Consider the following 27,896-nt stretch of genomic DNA (forward strand, 5'->3'; position numbering starts at 1 on the left):
AAGACATCCAAGCTCATGGGAGGGGAGCACATCCTTTGGGACACAGAAGCTCTGCGTTGGGAACCCTTCCAGACCTTGCCCTATGCATCTCTTCTTTGAGCTGATCTTGATTTGTATCCTTTTTGTGCTGTAATAAAGCTGTAAATATAAGTATAGGACTTTCTGTGAGTTCTGTGAGTCATTCAAGCAAATTATCAAACCCAAAGTAGTAGGAGCCAGCAGGCCAGAAGTGAAGGAGTTCTGGGGGGACTCCCAAGCTTGCGATTGGCATTCTGAAGGGATAGTGGCCTGCAGGCTAGAAGTTAGGGTATCCTGTTGACTCTCAAGCTTGCAGTGGACATCTACCTATTTGGCAGGTCTGAAGGACAGTGTCCTTTTAACTCATGAGATCTGACCTAGCTCTGTGTGGCTAGGGTCAGAGAACTAAGTGCCAAGTGTGTAGCTGGTGTAAGAACTGTACAAGGAAGTAAAAAGTAAGTTATTATCCTTGTAGTTGGTGTCAGGAGTGGGATTTTGACTCTGCATACACATATGTAACATGCTTAGAACACACAGCATGGCCAAATGTCTGCAAAAGTAATTTTCTCTCACTATTGCTTGGATGTACCTCTTATGTTCCAAGAGGCATGTCAGAGTCCCCGTTGGGGTCCCCATTCACAACACTCATCATGACACTGGATAAATGTGGGAGACAAAGCTGAGGATGGGCTAAGTACTGGGATATGAGATGACACTTTTCATATGTGCAATTGAGGGAAAGGGAGTTTAACAGATATTTAAAATGTCTGGGGTTGTACTTTCACAGGTCACATATTGAAAGTTGTTGAAATTTCACACAATTTGTTGTTGTGTAAGGTACAGCTTTTTCCAAAGCTGAGTGGAGGCCAGGTCATGAAAGAAGAGCGTTGTTCTTCTGAGGTACTGATGATTCCTGCCATGGTACCTCATAGAGGCCAGTGGTTAAGACGGCAGGGTCTGGAGTTCAGAGCCTGCTTGCTTATTCAGATCCCAGCTCTGCCACCTAGTAGCAAAGGTAGGCAAATATCTTTACCTCTTTGTGCCTGTTTTCCCACGTGTGAAACGGGGATAAAGATTTTACCCTGTATCCCGTAGGGTTGTTGCAAGGATTAATGAGTGAACATGTGATCTTGAGTGCAGTGGTGAGGTCATGGGATGCCTCGCTTGTGGCTGTCACTGTCTCATGTCTATAGCCTCAGGTACTGGGGCACCCTGGCCTTTTTAGTTATTCTCCCATTTGGACTTAAATCAGACCAGAGAAAAGCAACTGAAAGAAACCTCTCCACCCTCTTATTCCAGTGCATACCCACTGCTGTCAGTTCCAACTCACAGCAACCCTACAGGACAGAGTAGAACTGCCCCATAGGGTTTCCAAGGAGCAGCTGATGGATTCAAACTGCCGACCTCTTGGTTAGTAGCTAAGCTCTTAACCACTGTACCACCAGGGTTCCTTCCAGTGTATAGGCAAGCCAGAAAGTTTCACAAGAAAACTTTAAGCCTGAACCTTAACAGTTGCTGTGCTCACAATTTTTTTTTAAGCCTACTTGTAAAGGTGTCCAACACACTTCTGTGTTTTCATTCCTTAGAGCCACAGTTAGAGTACTGCACCATTCCTGGAAAATTCTTCCATTACTTATTTTTCCTTTCAGGCCTGACTATAAATAATCTCTTTCAGAATATGGAAATACTTCTTTGAATAAGAAAAGAGTCTGTCAGAAGAGACCGACAAAAACTGCAATGGGTGAAAAATTTCACAACTCAGCTGCATCATTTCAACTGAAGGGATCCAAGAACAAGTAAAATGTTTCCAAACCTTCTGTTTCTGTAAAGAGGGTCCCCACTTGGGCCTGTTATAAACAAACCACCTCATGAACTCACTGCACAAATGTACACCAAGGACCTCCTACATGCCAGGGACAGTGCCAGTGCCACAGTGCCAAGATTTTAAGACACAAAGCTCCTTATTCATGTTGTCGCCCAACTCAAAGCAAACCTTGCTTTCTGAGACCTCAAGGTGTTTCCTGCCCATCTTCTATAGAGATCCCTTTACTCAAAGCAAAGCAGAGGTTCTAAACAAAGAACAACTTACTCATGGAATATGGATTAAGATGGAAATTATTTTAGCTTTAATCTTCTGGAAATTTCAGACTATGATTGAGGTCTAAAATTCTATTAAATCATGTTAGAGAAATTAATCAGACATCCACATTTGCTTTGCTATTGTGTGTCTGGCATTTAAAGCAAGCAACGCTGATGAACATGAGCCAGTCACCCTGGCCTTCACCTTCAGCTAAGGGAATACCTATTTCAAGAAGACCTGTTCCTGGCTGTGGACTGACTGCACCTTGAGGCTGGCTGCTCTCACACCGCACAGGCTGCTGCTGCTCACTGCAGCCAGCTGCACGGGAGGGTGAGGTGAAGGGCAGCCGGAGGCTTGCCACCACTGCTCCCGGGATAAACCCAGACCCAGTTCTCTCACAGAGGGCTGGGAATGCCGTCTCCATCTACAAAGGTAAGATGTGATCCGAGTGGAGCTGGAGAGGTGATATAAAATGAAAGCTACAGAACAAAAGTTGAAACTGTAAAATTTTATTTACATGCCTTTCAAATTACAATACAGTTCAAAAAACACAGCTTTAGGTATGGAATTACACGTGATGACACACAACGATACAGTTTATTTTCAACTGTCACTATTATTCTTCACATATATTCCTGATAAAATTAATGTAGAGTAAAAAAAATGGGGTAAAACACGGCCACATCATTTCCCACAAACGTACATGTAGTGTGCTCTGCAGAAAACATGAGGTAGCTCAAACCACAGGAAAGGAATTCAGTCATGTCTGGATTTTGAAACTCTCCCTGCACTAACCCCAGTAAACACAGTGTCACACTCGGCATCAGGGCTGGGCCCACACCCAGCACGTACAGCGCATATACATGAAGGTTAGGAAGGATCACAGTCAGCCAGGGTACTAACAACTGTCAAACAGGCATCGATCCAAGCAGGACACTAAGGCACGCTACCACTATCACTGACTCATGCAAGAGGCCCTGGAAAAGAGCGGGTAATTACCCACATGGCTAAGCGCCTGCTGCAGGAACTGGTACCTTTGCTATGGGGTCGCCACGTACTCCTACAGAGAGTAAAACTGAAAAATAACAGAATTAAAATGTTATTCTCTCCAATCAAAGACCTGGAGGAATAAATTATGAGTAAAAACCTGTCAAAGCAAAGGTTTAGATATAATCAATTTGTAAACAGTATAAAAATATTCAAACATTGCCCCTACAGAGCGGAATTCTCCACGTGAACAGTGAGCAGAGAAGTAGCAATGTGTCCACCACCCCGTGTGAAAAGTCCATCACCAGTGGACAGGGTGGGAGCAGAGGGAAAGAGAGCCAGAGATGGGAAAAACAAAGGAGAGGATCTCAGAGTGGGAGAAGGAGCTCTCAGTGGTGAGAGGCAAGTTTTAGCAAAGGTAGAAGACGGGGGGGGGGTGGGGGTGGGGAAGTGTGGGAGGATGGGCTGTTGAGGTGACACAGTGAACAGAATAATGGTAGCAAGAACAGAAAAGTCCAGCACAGACAGAACCAAAAAAATGAGTAAATCAGAATTCATGCTTTTTCTTTGCAGTACCTGAAAATTAAACAGTGGAATTAAAGTCTAAGAGTTAAAATCCTCATGAGGAAAAGGCAATTCTGGATCCCATGCCTGTGAAAAGCAAAGCTGAATTATAAAAATGAATATTTATTTGCACTTTGGTCAAGAGTATGAATGTGTTGTGTGTGCACGTGGTTGTAAATGCCTCAGTTCAGATGAGACTGCAGCCTGCGCAGACGTGAACAGTCCTTTAGAAGCCTGGTTCCACTAATGTGCCCTTAAAATGAAGTTAAATAAACAAAATCATGCAAAAAAAGAATGTCAAGAGGTCTACTTTCTACAATACAGTAAAATATTAAATAGAAATATGTTAAAATGGCAAGTCTGCCTGTCCACTCTGTGGTACATATTAACTTAAAAACTACATTATATTTCTTTTTAAAGGGCTTATACTTTTCTACGTTATCTTTTTAAATTAGTAAACAAAGCAAAACACCACCATGAAGACCTCTGTATATTTTAGTTGGTTAGAAGTAAAAGGAAAAAGCAAATATTCAAGAAACTTCTCACTAAAAATGCCTGTTATACCAGCTCACCTTAATTAAAAGATTTCCCACCAAACTTGGCACGGAAAAGAGAAAGTTAGATTTTTAAAACATTCTCTATAAAAGGTAGGTTACAAAGTGTAAAACAAATGATCCTTCCCAACCACACGGTACCAGAAGCTGGTATACCTGAGGATCCAATGTGAATCAGTGGGCTTTACTGCCCTGGTTCTAGTACATAAAACCATGGGCTTATGCACCTAGGAAGCTGGGCGTTTTAAACCACAGAAGTCAAACAGGTTGCCAAAAAACCTTACATAAAATCCTTAGGATTTAATATTAGATCAAAGGCTAACTGCCTTTGGAGAGTTCATACTGAAGAATGTCCAAAATCACACTTCATTCACAAAATAGTTATAAAAATAGTTCGAAGGTCAAATGAAATGCTCATTAAATACAGTAAGTTATCTAAACTTTTCCTCTTATTGATCAAAGCTTCTTGTGGTTCCCTTCCTGGTGGGTGTCTCCTGTTCCCATTTCATGTCCTCCACTACCTCCTTCTCTTCATTTCCTTTGAGTATGTCACTTACAGTTTGTAAAAAACCAACAATACCTTTCAAGTGTTCCACCTCTCCCACCAGCCCCCTCCTGTTCCCAGCTCCTCCCATTCCAAATAAAACAAACAAAAAAAGGAAACAAAAAACAAAACAAAAAAAGGGGCGGGGGGCGGGGATAGTTATACCTTAATGAAAGAAAGTAAACTTGGGTCTAAAAGTGAATATGTGATGCCAGAACTGAGACCTGTAAGAAGGGAAGAAAATAACAAAGCAGATGCCTGGGAGGGACCATGTGAAAGTGACTAAACCCCGAGCCATATACCCCGGGCACTCCCTCCAAAGCCTGTGCAGGGGAGCGTGCCTGTGGATAACTGGGCACCTGTCTCTCCAGTGAGAGGATGAAGGCTGGGGGAGGGGAGGCAGCTCGTTCCCACAAACACTACAGCACACAGGAGGAACACTGCAGCCATGACAGCACGCAGGTCTCCTTGCATTTGTGCAATTATGCTACTAATATGTAACTGTAGCTTCAACAAGTTTCCTGTCAGTCCAACTCACTATGAGCATGTCCGTCTTACCTTCCCAATTAAATAACAAAGAAAAGAAAAAAAAAGTGATAAATTCTTAAAGCCAAACCTACTAGAAAGGATCACAAAGCCTTGGGTTCTTTCTCTGCACAACGACACGAGCCGATCACACCCTCATCTTATGAAAATGCCTATACGGGAGCTGCTCAGTCCCTGTGTCAGGGAGCCGGCCTCTCTGATGTCCTCAGCAGACACTGAGGGGTGTCCCCCCACCACCCCCCGCCGTGTACTCTGCCTTTCTTATTTCTCTATTTAATTGGAAGAGGTCCCCCTTAAAAGTCAGTGTGTTAGAAGAAAGTTAATTATTAACACTTGTATTAGCATTTCTCCATTCTAGTCTCTGCCCTCCCCACTCTCCTACCTGTCCTCCCTCCCCTTCAACCTAACACCTTACCCTGCCTCCTTATGTAACAAAGGCTTGTTTTCATACCTAAGCAAAAGGCTGTCTGAGAAAGACCCATGAGTGCAGGAGCTAAGCTGTCACAATTCAGAAATGCTACAGAACAAAATTTAAACAATTGTTTATCCAGGCCTGTTACAAACCATGAAAAGAACTACAAAAATTAAAATAATTATGATGAAATGACCCCCACCCCATCCCATAAACTCCTCCACAAGGAGGCAAGGGCCCTCACTCCTACTTAGGATGCTATCTGTCCAGAAATGGGGGACGCCCTCAAAATTTCTTTTGGAAAAACAGATACGATTTCTCCTCTAAAAGAGTATCAGTATAATTTCACAAATGTATCCAAACCAATGATCATGCAAGGTTACGCTCCGGTAAGGAGCCTAGGGAACCAGTGTATTACAGCACAAAATCAAAACAAGACAACGCAAGGAGAGAGAGAGAAGTAACCTGGCTCCACACAGTCACCTACTATATTTACCGTATGAGATACACTGCAATCTACTGGCTCTAAAGCTTCTTGAATTTGTGAACAAATAATACACAGATCAGGGTAAATGTATTGACTTACTACCATCTTTATAAAAATCAAATATACAGACAAACACATCAACAATTATGGAACTGTATCCATTAAACTTTGATAAGACAACACAAAAGAACTAACAGCTAAGATGTAGCTGAACTGAAAGCATTTTCAATAACATTTTAATTTCAAAAGGTCCATATTTACATAGTATGTTAAATGCTCTTGCATCTCATTTTAAATGCATGATAAATAAAGAACAGAGATAATGGTTGCAACAGATCTTCCAAGAGGGTTTAGCTTAAGATGGTCTGATTTATCTGCTAGAAGTGCACCGAGAATGGAAATAACATCACTTTCTAATTCTGCTTCTTTCCTTTTCTGTAGTTTCCTTCAAGGAAAGTAAACCTTTATTTTTAGATTGTCTGTACTAATAAGGGCCCACTTACAACGGTGACACGTATTCAGAGACGCTGGACTGTGTCCCCTCATCCTAACCAGCGCTTCACTCAAGACCCAGTTGGACTTTGTTGATCATCCAAAACATTATATTTAAAAGCAAGCTTAAGGCAGGTATGTGTGTAGACAGTTACAGACACATACACAATCCCACGGCACCGCACCATATCCAGATAACGCCAAAAGCAGACCTTAACGTAGCCACCAAATCTGTTTTTAACAACGGTGCCCATATAGTACTTAGTTTTGTTACCACTAACTTAAATGCCTACTTTTCAGAGCCAACATTCAGATTTTTGGTTTCAAAGCCACAGCGCTCTCAGACTATTTCAGAAAACGGTAAATTTTGCTAAGCTAATATAATTGCCTCAGTAAGTCTTCACTGGTAATTTAAGTTCATCAACTGTAAGTCTTCTCTCTGCTGAATGTGGCTACCAGGGGTTCTGACCTCTCTCCATTACAGCGTTTAGGCTACCAACTCATTTCAACGGTCTGCCCTGGGGACCGAGCCAAGTCATCTATACTTCTAAGTATATATGAACATAGTTCTAAAACCAAGTGCTCAGTGACTGCCTGTCAGTCAGATGAAGGGCACACCACACTGAGCTTTTACTTGGGAAACTGCTGGAAGTATCTAACAGCCTGGCTGGTATACGCCATCTTCCAAGTGTGTGTCAGGGACTTTCTGGAACAAAGGTGAGCAGTCACCAGCAGCTACGGCCACCTTTGTTTACATGAAATTCACTTTCAAAGGAAGGGTTTTCAAATATATCCTATGAATGCCTACAGCTTTCTGGAACCACAATCTTTTGAAGAGCAGCCTTTACCACTGTCACCTTCGTTTTCTAGTCTGACTCTTAGCACATGATGTCGCTTCAAAGTCTGGAATACTCTTCTCCAGTTCTAAGTATTTGTTCTAGTCACTTAATTTGAAAAGTAATATAAAATATCAATTGTGAAAAAACAAGATGATACAAATTCACGTGAACTCTGTCTCCTAAAGTCCCACTGGAAGGCTGAAGGCCATGAGGGAATCATTTGCTGCAGAGAGTGCCACTGCTCACACTCGGGCCCTTACCAGTTAGCTAGACACATTAAGTGATAGCAGGCTTCTCTCTCTCTTAATTCTATCAATAAATTTCACGTGAAATCTTAAGTATAAAATATAGATTAAAAAGTCTGTGTATGCCCTCGTATTATTTGCTCACATAGTTCAGGTTCACAGTAGAATATATCCAAAACAGTGAAACTCTTTCATGAGCAGAAATACAATAAGGCACTTTTTCCAATGCTTGCCCAAAATGAATTTTTCTAAAGGTCACTTTATGGAGATTCACTGTCTCACCTAAAGGAACCTACACGGAAATCACTAAAAGCAGTTTCAGCAATGACATGCATACATTTTATTTTAGGTTATGCTATCACGTAAGACACCCATTACCTCCCATTTGTTTTCCATAAAGGGTATGTGCCAGGGAAACATCACTCTGGCATAAGGTCCACTGAAGGACAGTACATCACCTGCTCAAAAAGCCTTCAAAACAAAGAAAGAAAGAAAGAAAGGGGGGGGGGGGGAGCGTAATCAAAACAATGATAACCAGATTCCCAAAGAATGTTCTATATCACAAAGCCAGTGACAAAAATCTGCCACTTTGGACTGTATTTAAAAAGAGGGGAAAAAAATCAAATAGGTCTGTTAAACCTTTAAGCTGTCCCTCAATTTCGCACCGTATATATGACATGGAACTCCACTAATGGTGAACTTTGTCAAAGAGCTGCAAGGTAAGAGGGCTAGACATGCCTTTCTCTAAGTCAGAGGGAATGGCAATGGTGCTCAGCCAGCATTTTCGCCATATTTGGGAATACTGGTGAAAGGGCACTAGTTCCTTAGAAGCAGGAACATACAGCTGGTGCTTTTGAAATATTTACAAGAAGCAGAATCTGCCACTTCAATCGGCACCACTCCCCACCACCCTCTCACACCCTGGCTTTCCAGGATACGCAAAAGTCAATCAATAATCACCCAAATTTTAATCTACGTTTTTACAAGGACTTTTTGAGGTCTTTCTGAGAAGACAACTCAAGTGAAGCTTGGCTGAGAAAACTGTTTTCTAGCCTGCACTGAAGATAAGTGCAACCATTATCAAATATTCTTTGCTGTGAAAAATACTGCGAATCTGTGGCATTAATGTTCTTCCTGAATCTAAGTCACTGTGATCGATCATACAGTTAAGATCTTCAACAACGATGTCTACATGCATTATAAGCACTTTGAAAACAAAAGACAATGAAAAACTGTAGCTCTTTGTGGTAACAACAGAAATTGAAGAAATTTAACACCAAACACCAGTTTGCTATGTCCTGTAAGTTCAGCTCTTCTTGAACCAATCCTGCTGCTGTTTGTAGCTCCGGACAACAGTTAAGCAAGGCTGTGACTGGAAAGGTCTCAGGTCTTGAGGATCCTGCTCCGGGAGCTTCCTTGAAGAAATTCCACAGTGTTTGTATAGCATAAGGTCAGATTCTCCTTTCAGAAATCACTCAACAATCAGGGCCACGTTGATGTGGGACAAATCTATCATATGCCTGTGGAAACGCAAAGAAAGAATCACTGTTAAGGTAGTGCACACCAGCAACAAATTCGCCAAGACAAAAGAAAACAAAAGTAGAAGGGTGGCTCCTGATTAAAGAAAATCCGGAATTACAGATAAGTCCTATGTTAAAAGAAGAGAGTTAACTGCTCACATCAGGTAAGGCTGCAGTGTTTGAGGGAAGGATTCTGCTCCCTTTACGCACTACTGGGGTATTCCTCCAATCGTACCTCGTGGGCACACACATACACACAAAGACACATGCAACCTACACAGAAAGCAGACCACAGAGGGGGCTCCTCCCCACTCCTGAACCACATAACCACAGAGGTCCAAGAATTGACCAGCTACCTGTGGAATTTCTGTTGAAATGCTAACGCATGTGCTGGTTCCTTAAACTTCGCTATGGCTTTCCGTTGCTGGGGAAGCATCTGTAAACTCTAGAGGAGGAAAACAAAAAATATTTTAATGTCATATCAATGGTAAAAAAAATAATAACAATACATAAAATTAGCTTTAATATAAAATGAGAGTCCAGGTTGGACTTGGAACACTAAAACAACCTCATCTGCCTCCCTTTCTATATTCAGTTTCTTTCCCTGACAATTTTTCTTACATATTAAAATAGTCTGTCCAAAAACAGTACTTCAGTAAGTCATTGCTCTCAGCAACATTTACACCCCTTCAGCCTGGTTCTGAAGACTGCCCACATGTGGCTTCACACAAGCACTCCAGTCCTCTCCAAACCTTCTGTGGGACGCAGCGACAGTTAGTTAACCCTTGGATATATCACTTCCTTTCTCATACCCTCCTGTCAGATGACTTATAATAGGATCCCTAATAATCTTTTATAAAAAACAGTGTCTACCACACGTGAGGAAACTAATCCCACCTCATTAACAGGACAAAGACAACCCATTCTCAAATGGGATTATAACCACAGGCTTAGAGGTTAAAATTTACAACACATATTTTTGGGGAACACAGTTCAATCCATAGCATTTGAAATTCGTGTCCTTGCCACATGCAAAACACTCACCCCATCACATCAACCCAAAAGTCTTAAATCAAGTCCAAATCTCATCTTCTGAATCATCTAAATCAAATACAGACTTAAAAAAAAAAAAGTCTATTCTACCAAAAGCGATCTATACATTTAACGCAATTCCGATCCAAATTCCAATGGCATTCTTTGATGAGATGGAGAAACAAACCACCAACTTCATATGGAAGGGAAAGAGGCCCCGGATAAGTAATGCATTACTGAAAAAGAACAAAGTGGGAAGCTTCACTCTATCTGACTGTAGAACCTATTATACTGCTACCGTAGTCAAAACAGCCTGGTACTGGTACAACAACAGATACATAGACCACCAGTGGAACAGAATTGAGAATCAGACATAAATCCATCCACATATGAGTGGTTGATATTTGACAAAGGCCCCAAAAAGATAGTCTTTTTAACAAATGGTGCTGGCATAACTGGATATCCACCTGCAAAAAAATGAAACAAGAGCCATACCTCACTCCATACACAAAAAAGAGCTCAAAATGGATCAAAGACCTAAATATAAAATCTAAAACGATAAAGATCATGGAAGAAAAAATAGAGACAATGTTAGGAGCCCTAATACATGGCATAAACAGTATGCAAAACATTATAAAGAATGTAGAAGAAAAACTAGGTAACTGGGAGCTCCTAAAAATCAAACACCTATGCTCATCCAAAGACTTCACCAAAAGAGTAAAAAGATTACCTACAGACTGGGAAAAAGTTTTTAGCTATGACATTTCCGATCAGCGTCTTGTATCTAAAATCTACATGATACTGCAAAAAGACAACCCGATTAAAAAATGGGCAAAAGATATGAACAGACACTTCCCTAAAGAAGACCTTCAGGTAGCTAACAGATACATGAGAAAATGCTTATGATCATCAGCCATTAGAGAAATGCAGATCAAAACTACAATGTGATTTCACCTCACTCCAACAAGGCTGGCATTAATACAAAAAACAGAAAACAATATATGTTGAAGAGGTTGTGGAGAGACTGGGACTCTTATACACTGCTGGTGGGAATGTAAAATGGTACAACCACTTTGGAAATCGATTTGGTGCTTCCTTAAAAAGCTAGAAATAGAGCTACCATACGAACCAGGAATCCCACTCCTTGGAATATATCCTAGAGAAATAAGAGCCTTTACATGAACAGATATATGCACACCCATGTTCAGTGCAGCAGTGTTTACAGCAGCAAAAAGATGGAAGCAACCAAGATGCCCATCAACAGATGAATGGATAAATTATGGTATATTCACACAATGGAATACTACACATTGATAAAGAACAGTGATGAATCTGTGAAACATTTCATAAGATGGAGGATTCTGGAAGGCATTATGCTGAGTGAAATTAGTTGCAAAAGGACACTATTATAAGACCACCATTATAAGAACTCAAGAAATAGTTTAAACAGAGAAGAAAATGTTCTTTGATGGTTACGAGACGGGGGAGGAAGGGAGAGCGGGAGAGGGGTATTCACTAATTAGACAGTAGATAAGAACTACTTTAGGTGATGGGAAAGATAACACACAATACAGGCGAGGTCAGCACAACTGGACTAAACCAAAAGCAAAGAAGTTTCCGGAATAAACTGAATGCTTCGAAGGCCAGTGTAGCAGGGGCGGGGGTCTGGGGACCACGGTTTCAGGGGACATCTAAGTCAAATGGCGTAATAAAATCTATTAAGAAAACATTCTGTATCCCACTTTGAAGGGTGGCGTCTGGGGTCTTAAATGCTAGTAAGCAGCCATCTAAGATGCATCAATTGGTCTCGACCCACCTGGATCAAAGGAGAATGAAGAATACCAAGGACACAAGGTAATTACGAGCCCAAGAGACAGAAAGGGCCACATAAACCAGAGACTACAACAGTCTGAGATGAGAAGAGCTAGATGGTGCCCAGCTTCAAATGATGACTGCCCTGACAGGGAAGACAACAGAGAACCCCTGAGGGAGCAGGAGAGCAGTGGGATGCAGGCCCCAAATTCTCGTAAAAAGACCAGACTTAATGGTCTAAGACTGGAAGGACCCCAGTGGTCATGGGCCCCAGACCTTCTGTTGGCCCAGGACAGGAACCATTCCCAAAGCCAACTCTTCAGACAGGGATTGGACTGGACAATGGGTTGGAGAGGGATGCTGGTGAGGAGTGAGCTTCTTGGATCAGGTGGACACTTGAGACTACGTTGGCATCTCCTGCCTGGAGGGGAGATGAGAGGGTAAGGGGGTTAGAAGCTGGTGAAATGGACATGAAAACAGAGAGTGGAGGGAGGGAGCAGGCTGTCTCATTAGAGGGAGAGCAACTGGGAGTATGTAGCAGGGTGTATATAAGTTTTTGTGTGAGAGACTAACTTGATTTGTAAACTTTCACTTAAAGCACAATAAAAATTAAATAAATCAAATATGGGTGCGACATTAGGAGTATTACATCCTGGGGCAAAATTCCTCTTCATCTGCAAACTGGTGAAACACAGACTACAGGTTATCTGTTATCGTAGTACAATGGTAGAACAGGCACAAGGTAGACATTTCCCTTAGAAATGGGAGCAACTGGAGGGAAAGAAGGGATAAGAGATACGAAGCAAGTCCAAGACCCAGCAGAACAATTTACGCACTAGCTCTCAAGGCTTGAAAATAATCCTCTGTTCTCTGAGCCCATCTGGGCAATGGCCCCACCCTCCAGATTCTGGATGTTAGCTATGTCCTCTGGATTCTGGGTGGAGGCCCTCAGCCCTGGGCTTTGGCTCTGCCTTCTAGGCCCACCGGAATGGCAACTCTGCTCCCTCAGCTTTGCGCAGCCCCCACCCCCTTAGCACACCTTAACGGCAGCCACATACTCCAGAACTGAGCTGGTCAAGATTTGTCTCTTTGAAACCTAGCAGGCTGTGGCCCCACCCTTTGAAACCCAGGCAGCCCTGCTTCCTGTGCTCCTTCCAGCCAACAGTTGTTCTGATCTCTGAGCTGCTCTAAGGATAGTCCTTTTCTTTTCTTGGAGGATTCAGACGTACCTCCTTTGGCCCGTTACCTGCCAGCAGAATTTCAAGAGGCAGACAGCTTCCTTTCCTTTCGTCCTATCTCTGACCCCTTGGGTCTAAGCTGATGGGTTTTCTGCTATGGTAGCTGGTCAGGTGCATCAGTCACAGTCTTAATCTCTTTAACAAGAGATTGTGTAGCCACATCCTTGGTGAACATTCTGGGACGTGTGTCCTTAGTTTGTATAAAATAATTTTCCAAATCTGTAAGTTTTGTTTTCATTTTGCACCATGCATTTTTAAGTCCATCTCTTTCCTCTCGCGTTTTACTATAAGCAGCAAGGAGAACTCCCGCAGTCCTTCAAGAACTTGCTTAGAGGTCTTCTTAGCCAAACATCCAAGTCCCTCACTTGCAAGTTCTACTTTCCACCGAACATTTGAACGTAATTCAGAGAAGTTCTTTGACACTGCACAGAAAGCACTGCCTTTCCTCCACTGTCCAACCACATGTTCTCCGTTTTCTTTTAAAGCCTCACCAGAAGCACATTTAACACTCAACATTTTTAGCAATGTTCTGTTGCAGGAGCCATATGTATTCTCAAAGACAGTAGAGACTTTTTCTGTAGCTCTCCTCATTTCCTTCTGAGCCCTCACCAGAGCTGTCTTTGACATCTATAATTCTACCAACAGTCTCTCCAAGGCATTCTAGGCTTTTACTACTGTTGTCAGGTCCTGTCGAGTTGGTTCCGACTCATAGCTACCCTATGTACCACAGAACCAAACTCTGCCCGGTCCTTTGCCATGCTCACAATCATTCTTACGCTTAAGCCCATTGTTGCAGCCACTGTGTCAATTCACCTCATTGAGGGTCTTCCTCTCTTCCACTGACCCCGTACTCTACCCTTCTCCAGGGACTGATCCCTCCTGACAACATGTCCAAAGTATGTAAGATGCAGTCTTGCCATCCTTGCTTCTAAGGAGCATTCTGGTTGTACTTCTGTCAAGACACAGTTGTTTGTTCTTTTGGCAGTCTGTGGTATATTTAATATTCTTCACCAACACCACGATTCAAAGGCATCAATTCTTCTTCGGTCTCCCTTATTCATTACCCAGATCTCACATGCATATGATGCAACTGCAAATACCATGGCTTGCGTCAGGCACACCTTAGTTTTCAAGGTGACATCTTTGCTTTCACTATTAGGCACCTTAAAACTCTTCTAGCCTCCAGTCATTATCCAATTCTAAAACTGCTCCCACATGAAGTATATGTTAGAGCAGCACCCTACTCCTAGTACCAAACTCTGTCTTAAGTTATCTAGAGCTGCTATAACGGATATACCATAAATGGATGGCTTTAACACAAATTTTTTTTCTCACATTTTAGGAGGCTACAAGTCCAAATTAAGAGTGCAGGCTCCAGGGGAAAACTTTCTCTGTCAGCTCTGGAGGAAGGTCCTTGTCTCTTTGAGCTTCTGCTCCTGTGCAATATTCATGTGGCTTGGCATCTCTCTTCCCCACTTCTGCTTGTTTGTTTCATCTCTTTTATATCTCAAAAGAGACTGACTTAAGACACATCCTACACTAATCCTGCCTCATTAACATTAACAAAGACAACCCATCCCCAAATGGGATTATAACCACAGGCATATAGGTTAGGATTTACAACACATATTTTTTGGGGACACAATTCAATCCACAATAACCAATCTCCAGATTTTGAATAGAGCTGAAATTTCTATGAGAATCTGGTTCCAAGGCAGGTTCTGTGCATTTGTCTCTGAAGCAACATGCAGGCTCCCCTGATGCTGCAGTTAAGAGCAGGGTTCATCAGGCAGGCTCTCAGCACACTGCTTTTTGGGAAGCACCACGCTGACACATGAATATGCAGCGCAAGTCACAGTATTTTCAGTGGCAAGGTGATATTTCTTTGCTATGTCTGGGTTTCTGTATTAGTGAAATATGTCAGCTAGAAAAAAAAAAAAACAATGGTAACACATGATCCTTTAAAAGTATTTAAACGTGTGGCTGTGTAATTTTAAAGCATTAGTCAGAGATCTACAATGAAAGCATATAATCAAAAATATCAACCCCTTCGAAAAGGCCCAGAAAAGTTATACTGTATATGAAATAGGTACTGTTCACTTCAATAATCATAAAAATTCTATTATTAAACACGACAGTAGAGCTCTAAAAATATACTAAAACACTTTCCAAAAAGTTGCTCATCTATAAAACGGACCGTCAGCACTCCTAAAACAAAGCCATTACACAGAAATAAAAGGTTTCAAGTCTCCAAATTAAACAGCATGGATAAAGTTTGTCAGGTGACCACCACTAGAAACATCAGTCAAATGGTTCTGGGAATGTATCACCAGCACAGGCCAGCAACTCAGGCAGCTGACTCACAGACTAGAGAGCAAAGTGTCTGTTTTTTCTGAAAAAAAGTGTGACAAAATACCAGATTTTCCTTCTTCTGATAGAAAAAAATGGAAGTAAAAGAATCTTCTTGATTTCACTTATCATTAAGCTACAGGGAAAATAAAGCTCAATAACTGATCTTTCATTAATTACTTCCCATCTCTTGGATACATTTTCAGCAATATGGCTTTTCTGGCCTTTGAAATTCCATTTGTATTATTTGACAGAAATCTGTTTTCTCTTTCCAAGCTGCCAGCCCTATCTTTTGCTTGCTCCCATTCTGTAGATTATCCTTCAAATGACTTTTAGTTATTGAAACCATGAAGCGATGTTTCCGAAAGGAAAATGCCATTCTCTGCTGCCACCACGTGAGGGCAGAGGAGTATGTGGGATAGGAGTCATTTCTCAGTTTACTGGAGATACAGATTCACATTGACCCTAACCACAATCAGCACCCAGGTAGCACTTTCACCCCTAAGTTCCATTTCCTGGCGTTTAACCTTGTCGGTGGCATTCTTTCCTTTCCTCTGGCAATATGGTTATGGTATTCCAGGGCTCTGAAGGGGTTTAAGTAATGCCTCCAGAGTGATTTCAGTACCTTCACATTAACCACTGCTAACACTGTGGCAAAACTTACTGCAAGAATTAAAAGAACAGTGATGAATTTACCTTATCTAAAAATATATAAACTGCTCAATTTTTATTTTAATAAATACTGTATGAATCACTTAACACACTTATCAAAAAACAAACCAAACCCACTGCCGTTGCGGCAATTCCGACTCACAGTGACCCTATGGGACAGAGTAGAACTGCTCCACACAGTTTCTAAGGAGCAGCTGGTGGGTTCTATCTGCCAACCTTTTGGTTAAGCAGCCGAGCTCTTAACCACTGCGCAACCAGGACTCCTAATACACTATTTTCCTTTGTGCTTTTCAAATATTACAATAATAAACTAACACTCTGAACACTTACTATGCACTAAGTGCTGTTCTAAGTGTGCTACATGGATTTAATCGTCGAATCCTCACAACTACCATACGACGTGCGTGTGCGCTATTATCACCCCACTGAGAAGGCGAGGAACAGGAAGCCCAGAGAGCTTAAGCAACCTGCCCAAGGTCACGGCAAGCAGTCTGTTCTAGAACCTGCACTCTGACCACTGTCCTGCATGCCTCTTCTAGTTATTCATGTGAGAAAATGAAATCTTCTGGCTCGTTCCTTCAATCAGGCAAAAAATTTAAGTGGACGGACATTATTTTCATCTTCAGGGTAATAAATAAAATGGTATCTTGACCAATTAAAATGAGAACTTTACTGAAAAAGCAGTATGTTGAAAATGCCAATAAATTTCTATTTTCTTACCAAGTAAATGAAAAAGGGACACAGTCATTCCTTAAATCCATAAATATTTTTAAGCTAATGAATGCTCACAAAACCTCAGCAATACAGAAGGGGCTGTCCTTTGGTGATCCAATTATTTTCTGCTTTGACTGTCTTGTTGATACCATGTGTTTTCATTAATGGAAGCATGCTGAATCATTGTGTCTGAATTTTTGGTAGGTAGTATGGATTTTTTTTTTTTTGCCCCTTCCCACAAGCTTCCCCTAAGTGTTTAGTGATACATATGAAGTACCACTAATTATACACATGTGTAACAAATAAAAATTTTGAAAATTTCTATTTTTCCTACCCAAAATTCAGATACCTCATACCATGCCCTGTAAAGACAGTAATCTGTGGCATATACTGTCATAAAGGGCCCTGCCTTGCAGCAATCATGCACTATCAGTGGTGCAGCAGCTTCCCAATAAACCCCCGAGGCTAAAAAAAAGTTCGGGGTCGCTATGGGTACCCCGGGCTTGAAAGGGTTAAGTGTACTGAAGACACAAGCAAATCAAATTCCTCAAGAACCCAGATTCCTGAGCTATCCATAATTCTCTCTCTCAGCCTCTCCTGTAACATCAGTAAATTACAAGCAGTTCTTCTATATTTTACTTTTGTCCTAATTAAGAAAATCTCAAATGCAGCGTGTTGTACTTTATGACATTTATGTTTATATATAAAAATAAAAATAGTATACTATTTACATTTATATATTCATATATTTACAAAATAAATATTTTTCAAGAACTGCTCCCAAAAGGACCCTGTATATTAAGACAAATCGCCGAAGTAAACACTGATGCTACAGCGCTCCTTCAGGGCCCCTGGGCCATGTCCACCTAGACACAGTACGCACGCTGCCGCTTCAGCTCACGAGGACAGGGTTTTTGCTTATGGTTGAGCTGTTATTCATTAGTTGCTTAGTTCTTTTCTCCCTGAACCACCTTCTGCTCTTTAGTTAAGTAATCCTTGGGGATTTAAAAAAAAAAAAAAAACAAACCATTATCTGATTTATCTGTCCAAGCTTTAGGGTCTAGTCAAGGCCAATTTTAGAGCCATATTTAGTCATTTCAATATGTGACAGTGTGCTAAGAAATGATATTACTTGTGTAAATACCCGTATGGCTCTGAGACTCAGCGTCCAGTGCCGTCAGCTCCCACCTCCTCCTGCTGACTACTTTATTAGCCTGGGGAAAATAAAGAAAGCAGTGGCTACCACAGGCAAGAAGGAAAAACTAGGTCAAAGGAACACTGCTGTTTGTGTTGTGTTGGGGTGGGGAGACAGAACGTAGAGAACAAGGAAGATGGGGGCTGGGATTTGCCTCGGGGGCCTCAAATTCAGGAACTCAGAAGAGGAGAAACGATGAAGTCTACCATTTCCTCCAATTTCAGGCCTTAAGGAAAAATGAGGATCCTGTCAGAGACAGCTATCTGACCCTGTCCCCAAGGTGGGTCAAAGATGGTGTCATGGATTGAATTACACCCCCCCCAAAATGTGTATATAAACTTGGTTAGATCATGATTCCCAGTTTTGTGTGGTTGTCCTTCATTTTGTAATTGTACTTTTATGCTGAGAGGATTAGGGTGGGATTGTCATACCACCTTTACTCAGGTCACCTCCCAGATCCAGTGTAAAGGGAGCTCCCCTGGGGTATGGCCTGCACCACCTTTTATCTCTTAAGAGATAAAAGGAAAGGGAAGCAAGCTGAGAGCTGGGGACCTCATACCACCAAGAAAGCAGCTCCAGGAGCAATTGGACCTGAGGCTCCTGCACTGGGAAGAGTGATGACGAGGACCTTCCTCCAGAGCTGACAGAGAGTAGAAGCCTTCCCCTGGAGCTGATGACCTGAATTAGGGCTTGTAGCCTACTAGACAGTGAGAGAATCAATTTCTCTTTGTTAAAGCCATCCACTTGTGGTATTTCTGTTATAGCTGTACTAGATGACCAAGAGAGATGGTTAGGAAAGGGAGGAACTGTAGTAAAGCAAACTGAAGGTAGTGGGCAGAAAAGGAAAACAGGAAGTAAGAGCAAAAAAGTGGGGTACAAAATGAAAAAATTGCGAGTATAAGATTTCTCAATTATGGGACTATCTGATCACTGATAACCTGCAATTTAATGGTAGAAAATAAGGGATGAATAAAAACTAATCTGATTTGTGACACAAATCAGAAGTGAGAAGTTATTTTTCAAAGTGCTGCTCTTCAAGAATAAGACTAATATAGAAAAAAATTCCACTCCAAAAGGATTTTTGAAATGAGACATTAAAAATACCTTCTGCTTTTGATGTACCTTAAATAGAACAGTCAGGCTGCCTGCCACCACTTCTTCTCCCACCCCATCCCCACCCACATGGAGGATCTTAGGAAATATTACAAAATTTTAACCTACATCAAATCTCAAAGCTCTCAAATTCCATTTCAGTTCTAGAAAAGCAACAATTGTGTATAATTTCCAATTCTGACCAACTTCCTTGGGCTCTGAATCACAGGACAGAAAAGAGAGAGAGAGAGAGAAATCAAGCTACAAAAAAATGTTAACTTATGTCAAGGGGTGTGTAAAGCCTTTGCTAAGTAAACCTCTACATAGCCTTTTTGTTTAGCTTGCTGCACAGTCAACTTTTGATTCCTAGGGATAATCCTGGTATAGGTTATCTACAACCCTAGCGGTGATTCAGGTCTCTTATCATCACACTCATTACAACCACTGTCAAAGTGTGGAGCAGGATGGGCGGACACTCACGTCACCTGCACTGCTCTTCCGCAGTAGCTCTGGTGAAATTCACCAGCCAATCCAAAATCCCTGACTCAATTAGCCTCTCTTGTTTTTAACTGGGTCAGTTGAGTATAATTAAGAGTTGGCTGTGCTTTGTAGAACAGTAAGATATCCTGAAAACTTACTTCACGAGGTTCTTTCTTTGGGACTCCAAATACAGGTGCTAGGAAAATACATACAAAATTAATTGAAGAGTTACTTAATCTCAATTGAGATTTTAACTTCCCATTTTTTTCTTCATGAAATCATCTCCCTATAGTAATTCTAGAGCAAATTTAGCTGTTGTTAAACATGACATTATCAACTTCTTAGTATGTATCATTTCATATTTTAAATGGCTCTTTATCTTCAAGCTTTTAAAAACTATAGATATATATGTAAAACTGAATTTTTAAGAGATGAACAAAAGTCAATTTGGTGCCAAAAGATTGTTGGGATCAATTTTAGCTATTATATGAATGTCATCCCTCTTTGATCTATACTAGTTTAAAACAAAGAAGTAAATACTTTCTTTTTAGATAATTATATTTTTCTAACAGAGCCCAAACACCAAATTCCTCTGTAATTCAACTTTGAAAGTGACTAACCCAATGGGACATTTTACAGCACCCAAAGTAACAAGTTTTACAATTTTAATTACAAATTTAACTTGAATTGTAAAGTCACAAAAAAATAAGGCCTATAACTTTAACGCATCTTTACAAATAAGCTCTCTTCGGGCCCATGTATTTTAGAATAGGTACCTAGGTCTTTGAAGAAGTAATGAACCTATTACTAATAGGGGCTTGAACTAAAATAAGTAAGTTTATGTTGAATTCTAGTTGAACTATTTGACTAAAGTAGTAATTCGATTTTTTTTTTCCTTCCCTTCCCCTCATGGGGTCTCTGTGGGTCTCAATTCATTCTAGTACCATCCTATAAACCTCTTTTGTTAGTCTCTGCATACTCAATAAGCTAGAAAACCAAGTAAACTTCAAGTAGCGTTTCCCCGATTTTCAGTCTGTAATGCTTATCAGTGTTCTGTGATTAAAAAAAAACAATTATGTATGTGTAAATGTGCGCACACACATTAATGATGTAATGTAAACCACTTAATAATATATGAATGTGCACACACACATGACGTAGTGTATACCACTTAGTAATACATATATATACATGCGCACACATAATGTGTAGTGTATACCACTTAGAAATATATATACATAAATGTGCACTAAATGATGTAATGTACACCACTCAGTAATATATAAATATACATACACATAAATGATGTAATGTATAGCACTTAGTTATATATAAACGCATGCACACACATAAATGATGTAACATATACCACTTAGTAATATATATAAATGTGCATACACATAAATAATATACACCAGTTAGTAATATATAAATGTGCACACACACAAATAATGTATACCACTTAGTAATATATATAAATGCACACACACAAATGACGTAATATATACCACTTAGTAATATATACATAAAAATGTGCACGCACACATAAATATGTAATGTATACCATTTAGCAATATAGATATATACATGCGTGCACAGATAATGTATACCACTTAGTAGTGTTTTTCAACAATGGAGTCTGCATTGCAGTACAAAGATAAAAAACTTAGGCTAAAATTATATTGTAAATCTTACTTTGCCATTTACTTACCAGCGAAACAACAACAAAACACTGATCAAGGATCACTAACCAAATTATAACTCGGATCTGGAAGTAAGAGTGAGACCTTCCTCTCAGCCCACTATTTGTTTCTATATAAATAAACTGTTTTATACTTTTCTTAACAAAAGAGATTAAGGGCGGCGAACTCCTTCTTCACAAAATCACAGGACGCTGGAGTCAAAAGGTGCCTTAAAGGTACACTCCAAACCCTTGGTACAACAATAACCCAAAGAGCCTTAGCTTGAACACACACAGTAACAACACATGATCTCAATAAAGGAACACCTCAAACTGAGGCAACTCTGCTAACAGAAGGTTCTTTACATTCTGCCTTCCAGGAACTATCACCCATTGTTTCTAAGTGCACCCTTTAGGTATTTATTCTCAAACCCTGGTCTCCCGGATCAACACATCAGTGTCACCTGGGAACTCACCAGAAATGCAAATTATTGGGCCCCACCCGAAAGGGACAGACTCCAAGGCCCTGGAGGTGGGGCCAGCAACCTGTGCTAAAACAAATCCGCCAGGAAATGGTTTGAGAACCACTGAAAAACACTTAACAAGCCTCCCTTTTCACAGGACGACATCTGCAGTACCTGAGGGCAGTTCTCCATTTATTCCCCACTGTCTTTTCCTCTCCAGGCTCAACACTCCCAGTTTCTTTGACCATTTCTTGTATGGAATGGTACAGGACTTCTTTACTCTGGTAAGTCTTCTATACACAGTACAATGTATACTCTCTCGCTTAAAATGGGCTCCTGAAGCACTGAACACACTATTCCAACAGTGGTCTGCATCAGCCCCATCATGTGCTGATTCTAATGGAATCAACTGTAACTCCAGTTCTTCTCAACAGTTGGGTCTTCTTGGATGCTGATTCTATGGCCTTTCCTGAATTCTAATATTTGGGCTTCTCATGTTAACACTGGAGCCCTGGTGGTGCAGTGGTTAAGAGGGTAGCTACTAACCAAAAGGTTGGCAGTTCAAATCTACCAGCTGCTCCTTGGAAACCCTATGGGGGCGTTCTACTCTGTCCTATAGGGTCGCTGTGAGTTGTAATTGACTCAACAGCAATGGGTTTGGGTTTTTGTGGGTTTATAGCTACATTATCGTTACACAGTACTGTTCTTTTTGGGCTCTGACACAATTTAAAAGCATCTTTATGGCCTCTCCTCCTTCATTTTCATCATCAGTTGTACAATCTTCTTTCCACCATACACTTATCCTTTAAAAACATAACAACTCTTCAAAGAGCTCCCTGGGTGACCACACTGACCTTCGACTGCTCCTTCTTCATTTGGGTAATTCACAACAGTGTTTTCAGATCTGTGAGGGCCTCTGACTAAACTTCTTCCCATTTTGTTTCCAGATCATGTGACCACGCCTGTATCTTTAATGACTTCAGTTTCTCTGTGATGGTGGTGTTCCCAAAGTCTGACTATGCCCAGCTTTTCTTTCCCAATTGTCCCGAACTTCAAAATGACTGAACTGCTTTCACTCAAGATTTCTTTTTTTTTCTACTTTACTAATTACATCTTCCTGGTTGGTGAAAATCAGATATGGAAAGAAGAAATTCTTCTAGTCAGTTCATTTTATCTTCAAGCCAAGATCAGAATCAGTTATTTCTTAAGATATAATCTTATCTGACTGTTCAAGGGCTTCTACCTTGTTGGTGGCCTGAGATGGACGCCCATACTAATACATTTCTTCTCTGGGAGATGCTCTCCAAGTTTCTGGTACCCCCTGAATTGGCTGTGTTAGACAAGGGGTGGCGAGTTTGATGGGTCTTGGAGGGCTTTCCTCTCCAACCTGAACGCAGCCTCTAGGAAGACAGCACGGCTAGGCAGGCCGGCCCCGACAGTGACAGCAGAGCTCCTCCTGGACAGCACACCCCCTCACACGAGTCAGTAACTGGAGCCAGCAACAAACCGTTAGTTTTGTCCTCAAAAGGAGCCCACAGCTTTTTCTCACGGCTTGTGAGAAGGCAGTTCTTTACACAAGCCCTGCTACAGTCTTTAGGTTTTGGAATAAACCACCACTGCTGCCACACCGCTGTCCACTCCCCCCGCCACGTTGCTTAGCAGAGTTAAAGAGATACCTTTCTGAGCTGGGCACCAAGGTGTCTGACACACGCCCACTCAAATAGGGTTGTCAGGCAGGAAAAATCCACGTTGTCCTCTGTGCATAAGATGGCTGGGGGAGAGCAAAGGGACCTCCAGGGTCCCTAAGCTATGGGCTAGGTGGAGGCACCATACAAGAAATTCTCCATCTCCAGTGGGACAACTTCCAGAACCCAGGGGCGACCAGTTCCGTGAAACTGGTCCCTATGAGTCCTTTGGGTACCGGGCTAGGTAGAAGCACGCTTAGTAGTTTGTCAGCTCACCTAACTAGGCCTACCTGGCCAGGTCAGGGGGGCAGGAATCTGTGTAAGGAAGGCCCTAGAGTCCCTCTCCTGAGGTATATGGGTGCATTGTGGGGCACCCCACCTATAGAAGTTCTCCAGCTCCGGCTCTGTCAGCTCTTGAGCCAGGGGTTATTGCTCCTCATGAGACTTCTCCTATTGCACACTGCTTCTTTTTGTCCATGAATCTAAGATGACCTGTGGCTGCATCCACATGGATGTAACACGTTTTCTTTCAAGGAAAACATGGTGGTCTCATCTTTCATTTCTCTCCCTTCCAGATTATGCCAGGAAGTGATAGAAGCATTACTAGATAGCTCTTATATTTTTATGTGGTTTATGAGAATCTGATGGAAAAAATAAAAACAACTGTCTTCAAGGAATCTAAGTTCTTGTAATTTACAATTATTGAAAACTTGGTATAGAAGATTCTAGGAGATGAGAATGAAAAAAAAAAAAAAAAGACTATATTTCTAATTCAGAGCTGCCTGCATTAGTTTATCCAATGTAATCAGGATCTATCTGGCACTGATAAGAGATCCAGTATAAGGAATTGTTTTACTTGTCCACAGAAGTGGCAGCCAAGAAATCAGATGACATATTGCATTGGGCAAATCTGCTGCAAAAGACCTCTTTAAAGTGTTAAAAAGCAAAGATGTCACTTTGAGGACTAAGGTGCACCTGACCCAAGCCGTGGTATTTTCAGTTGTCTCATATGCCTGTGAAAGCTGGATGATGAATAAGGAAGACCAAAGAATTGACACATTTGAATTACAATGTTGGCAAAGAATAGTGACTACACCATGGACTACCAGAAGAATGAACAAATCTGTCTTAGAAGCGGGGTACAGCCAGAATGCTCCTTAGAAGTGAGCATGGCAAGACTTCGTCTCACGTGGTATTAGGCAGGACCAGTCCCTGGAGGAGGACATCGTGCTTGGTGAAGTACAGGGTGAGGGAAAAAGAGAAAGATCCTCAACGAAATGTGCTGACACAGTAGCAGCAACAATGGGTTCAAACACAACGATTGTGAGGACGGTAAAGGACCCAGCAGTATTTTGTTCTGTTGTACATAGACAGGGTTACTGAGAGTTGGAGCCAACTTGACGGCACCTAACAACAACAGAGTACCTTAACAGTAATTATACTTGTTTTCACACAATAAAGGAGAACAAAATAACAATATAACTCAAGATTAATAATTTGTTGATCAATAACTTCACAGTTACGTAGAATAGAGTATCAGAAAAAGATGAGATCAGGGAAGATACTGCTTTGCCTCTAAGAAGCTACATAGCCTTGGGCAAATTACCCTGTAAGTCCTTCATCTGTCAACTAACAGGTCTGGCTGAATGAGCTCTACTGAGGCCTCGCAGACCTGTAACTGTGAAGCTCTATGACCATCAATGAGATGTTAAGAGCACACTTAGAGGAAAATTTCTACCAGAACTTACAAAATGAGGTAAACAGATTCTCAGGGCTCTGACATTCAAGTAAACAGAAGAAACTCAGGGAGATCTAGTCCACTCCTATCTATTTCAGAATCCTGCTACTTAAAGTGAGGTTTGGGGACCAGCAGCGCTGGTATCACCTGAAAGCTGGTTACAAGTGTAGAATCTTGGGATCCACCCAGACCTACTGAATCAAAATCCGCACTTCAGCAAGATCCCCAGATGACTCATATGCACGTTCGACTTTTAAAAGCACTGGTTTAGATTATCTCGATCCTATATATAACTTCATTAACTCTCGTTTCATTCATTTATTCAACTGATCTTCACTGAATGCCCACTTGTGCCAGCCACTATTCTAGGCTCTGTGGATAAAGCAGTAAATAAACAGACAAAATCTCTGCTCTTACAGAGCTTACCAGTAGGCAGAGTCAGACAATGAACAAGTGAAAGAGGAGCTAGTGTATGAGACGATGATTAGATGCTATGAAGAAAAGGAAGAAGGACAGTGAGGGTGGGGGAGCAGTGGTTTGGGGGTTGTTGTTGCAACTTAAGAGCTCGTTGAAACAATGACATTTCATCACTGATCTCAAGGAGCTGAATAAGTGAACCTAGTGAAAGAAGCATTTCTGCTGTAGGGAAAGGCAATACAGGGGGAACGTGCTGGGCACGTCTGCGAAAAAAGGGGACCAGTGTAGTTGGAGCAGAGTGGGAGAGGGGGTTAGCTGTAAGAAATGAGATCAGGGAGGGACTACTGAGACATAATATCTAATGAAAACATGGAGGTGAACGGGGCTGTTGGAAAGGGAGAGAGTAAACCTTAACTAAAGACATGGAAGCCAGTCAGGCTTTTGTTTTCTGTAGTTTACTACATGGTTCAAAAATATTTTTATTCTTGTTATTTCATATACGTAGACAAGTTTCATATGGTGAAATACAATCATAACTACAGCCTCGTTACTTCACTTCTTTAAAAATGACTATTGCTTATTCATTCGACCAATATGTATTAGGTATGTATTTTGGAAAAGATATTGTGGGGAGTAAATCAAACATGGATCACATCTTCAAGATTAGAATTACCTGACAAAACCGTTAGCAATTATGAGGACCCTGCAAAAAGTCCTGCCTGCGTCAGGCAGGCAAGTCCAGTAAGTGACCTTGGAGGCAGTCAACCCTGAGTGCCACTTTCTTGTTACAAGATTCCCCCTAAACAGGGTCTTTTGGGGACACTGTGGAAACATGGTTCATACACGATAAACAGCACTCTGAGGGAGGGGTCTTCAGAGCATGGATCTACTAGCCATTGGACAGCACAGCTTGGTGAGTGCTCAGCTTGGCGAGTCTTAGACTGGATGGAGCTAAATCTGACTTACAGGGAAAAGTGTCTGCTGTGGGTGAGATGCTATGCTAACGGCTATCATAATGTCATACATTATCTCATTTAATCCCCACAACGTGAGCTAGGCAGTTATCTCCATTTTAAGGACTGGGAAAGCTTAGGCTCACAAAGGTTAAGTACTTTGTTCAAAAGCTGCACAGTAATAAATGACAAAATCCAGATTTAAACCAGTCCCATATCAAAGCCTTTCTCTTGCTGCTTTCTGGAGGGTTAACGCAGCAACAACTGCCCTAAGCAGTACCCACTCACCAGGTGGCCACTCTACTCTGCATCTCAGGTTAGTAACCATCTCCCAGCACTGTTGCGAGACACAAATAAAGTAAGTTAATACAGAAAAAGTAGGCAGAGCAGTGGCTGGTATTAGCTAAGGATCACCTAGTGTTAGGATTACTGCTAGTACCCAACACTAGTGATTATCAAAACAGGGAAACAGCTACACACACACACACAGTCACCGAATGATTGCCAACTTTATGCTCTTGTGAGAAAACAGTATTTTTGCTTTTACATCATGAAGCAGAATTTAATACAGGATAAAAAATGTATTGTTTCTTTTAAAACAATTTTAGGCAAATCCCAGCAAGTCGGAAAATAAAGGAAATTATGCAAAAGAGCCCTCAGAAATTACAATACACTTATTTCCTAATCCTAAAAGTTAGTTTGGTTTCAATTCTTCGGGATGGAGCAGGAAGTTTTCAGTTGCTCCCCTGAGGAGGCCACTAACAGAACGTATGTGTTACAAAGGCACCTGGGACAGCTTCCTTGTCAGACTCACAGAGCCCGGATATTCTCGCAATCTGCCTACCTGCAGGTGCCACCAGGCTCTCCTTTGCCTACTCCCTTGTCCGGCAACAAGGTGGGGCACCCCCCCTGCAGCCTCTAAACTCCTCTCTCTTTATTATCTAAGATCCTAGGTACAATCTTCTTCCTGACTCATTTAGTATTACTGTCAATCAGTATCACATGGTTTCCATTCTTACTGCAACTTTTCCCATCTGAAATTCTGAAACACACTGTTATGCTATGATATTTCTAAAAAATCTTGTA

General features: G+C 41.3%; 1 protein-coding gene across 4 annotated transcripts in view; it reads right to left on the reverse strand.

Annotated features, from left to right (window-relative positions):
- Positions 1-2,591: 2,591 nt before the first annotated feature.
- The window catches only part of RBM33 (RNA binding motif protein 33), a 205,707-nt gene continuing 180,402 nt past the window's right edge, over positions 2,592-27,896 (reverse strand). For all 4 annotated transcript variants that reach the window (XM_049863167.1, XM_049863166.1, XM_049863165.1 and 1 more), the window contains 2 exons: positions 9,645-9,733; positions 2,592-9,288 (listed from right to left, as the gene is read on the reverse strand). In XM_049863167.1, the coding sequence (XP_049719124.1) occupies positions 9,240-9,288; positions 9,645-9,733 (138 nt within the window). In that variant the 3' untranslated portion in view covers positions 2,592-9,239. The remainder of the gene's footprint in view (positions 9,289-9,644; positions 9,734-27,896) is intronic.

This window comes from Elephas maximus, chromosome 20 (assembly GCF_024166365.1).
Source record: "Elephas maximus indicus isolate mEleMax1 chromosome 20, mEleMax1 primary haplotype, whole genome shotgun sequence".
Taxonomy (NCBI): domain Eukaryota; kingdom Metazoa; phylum Chordata; class Mammalia; order Proboscidea; family Elephantidae; genus Elephas; species Elephas maximus.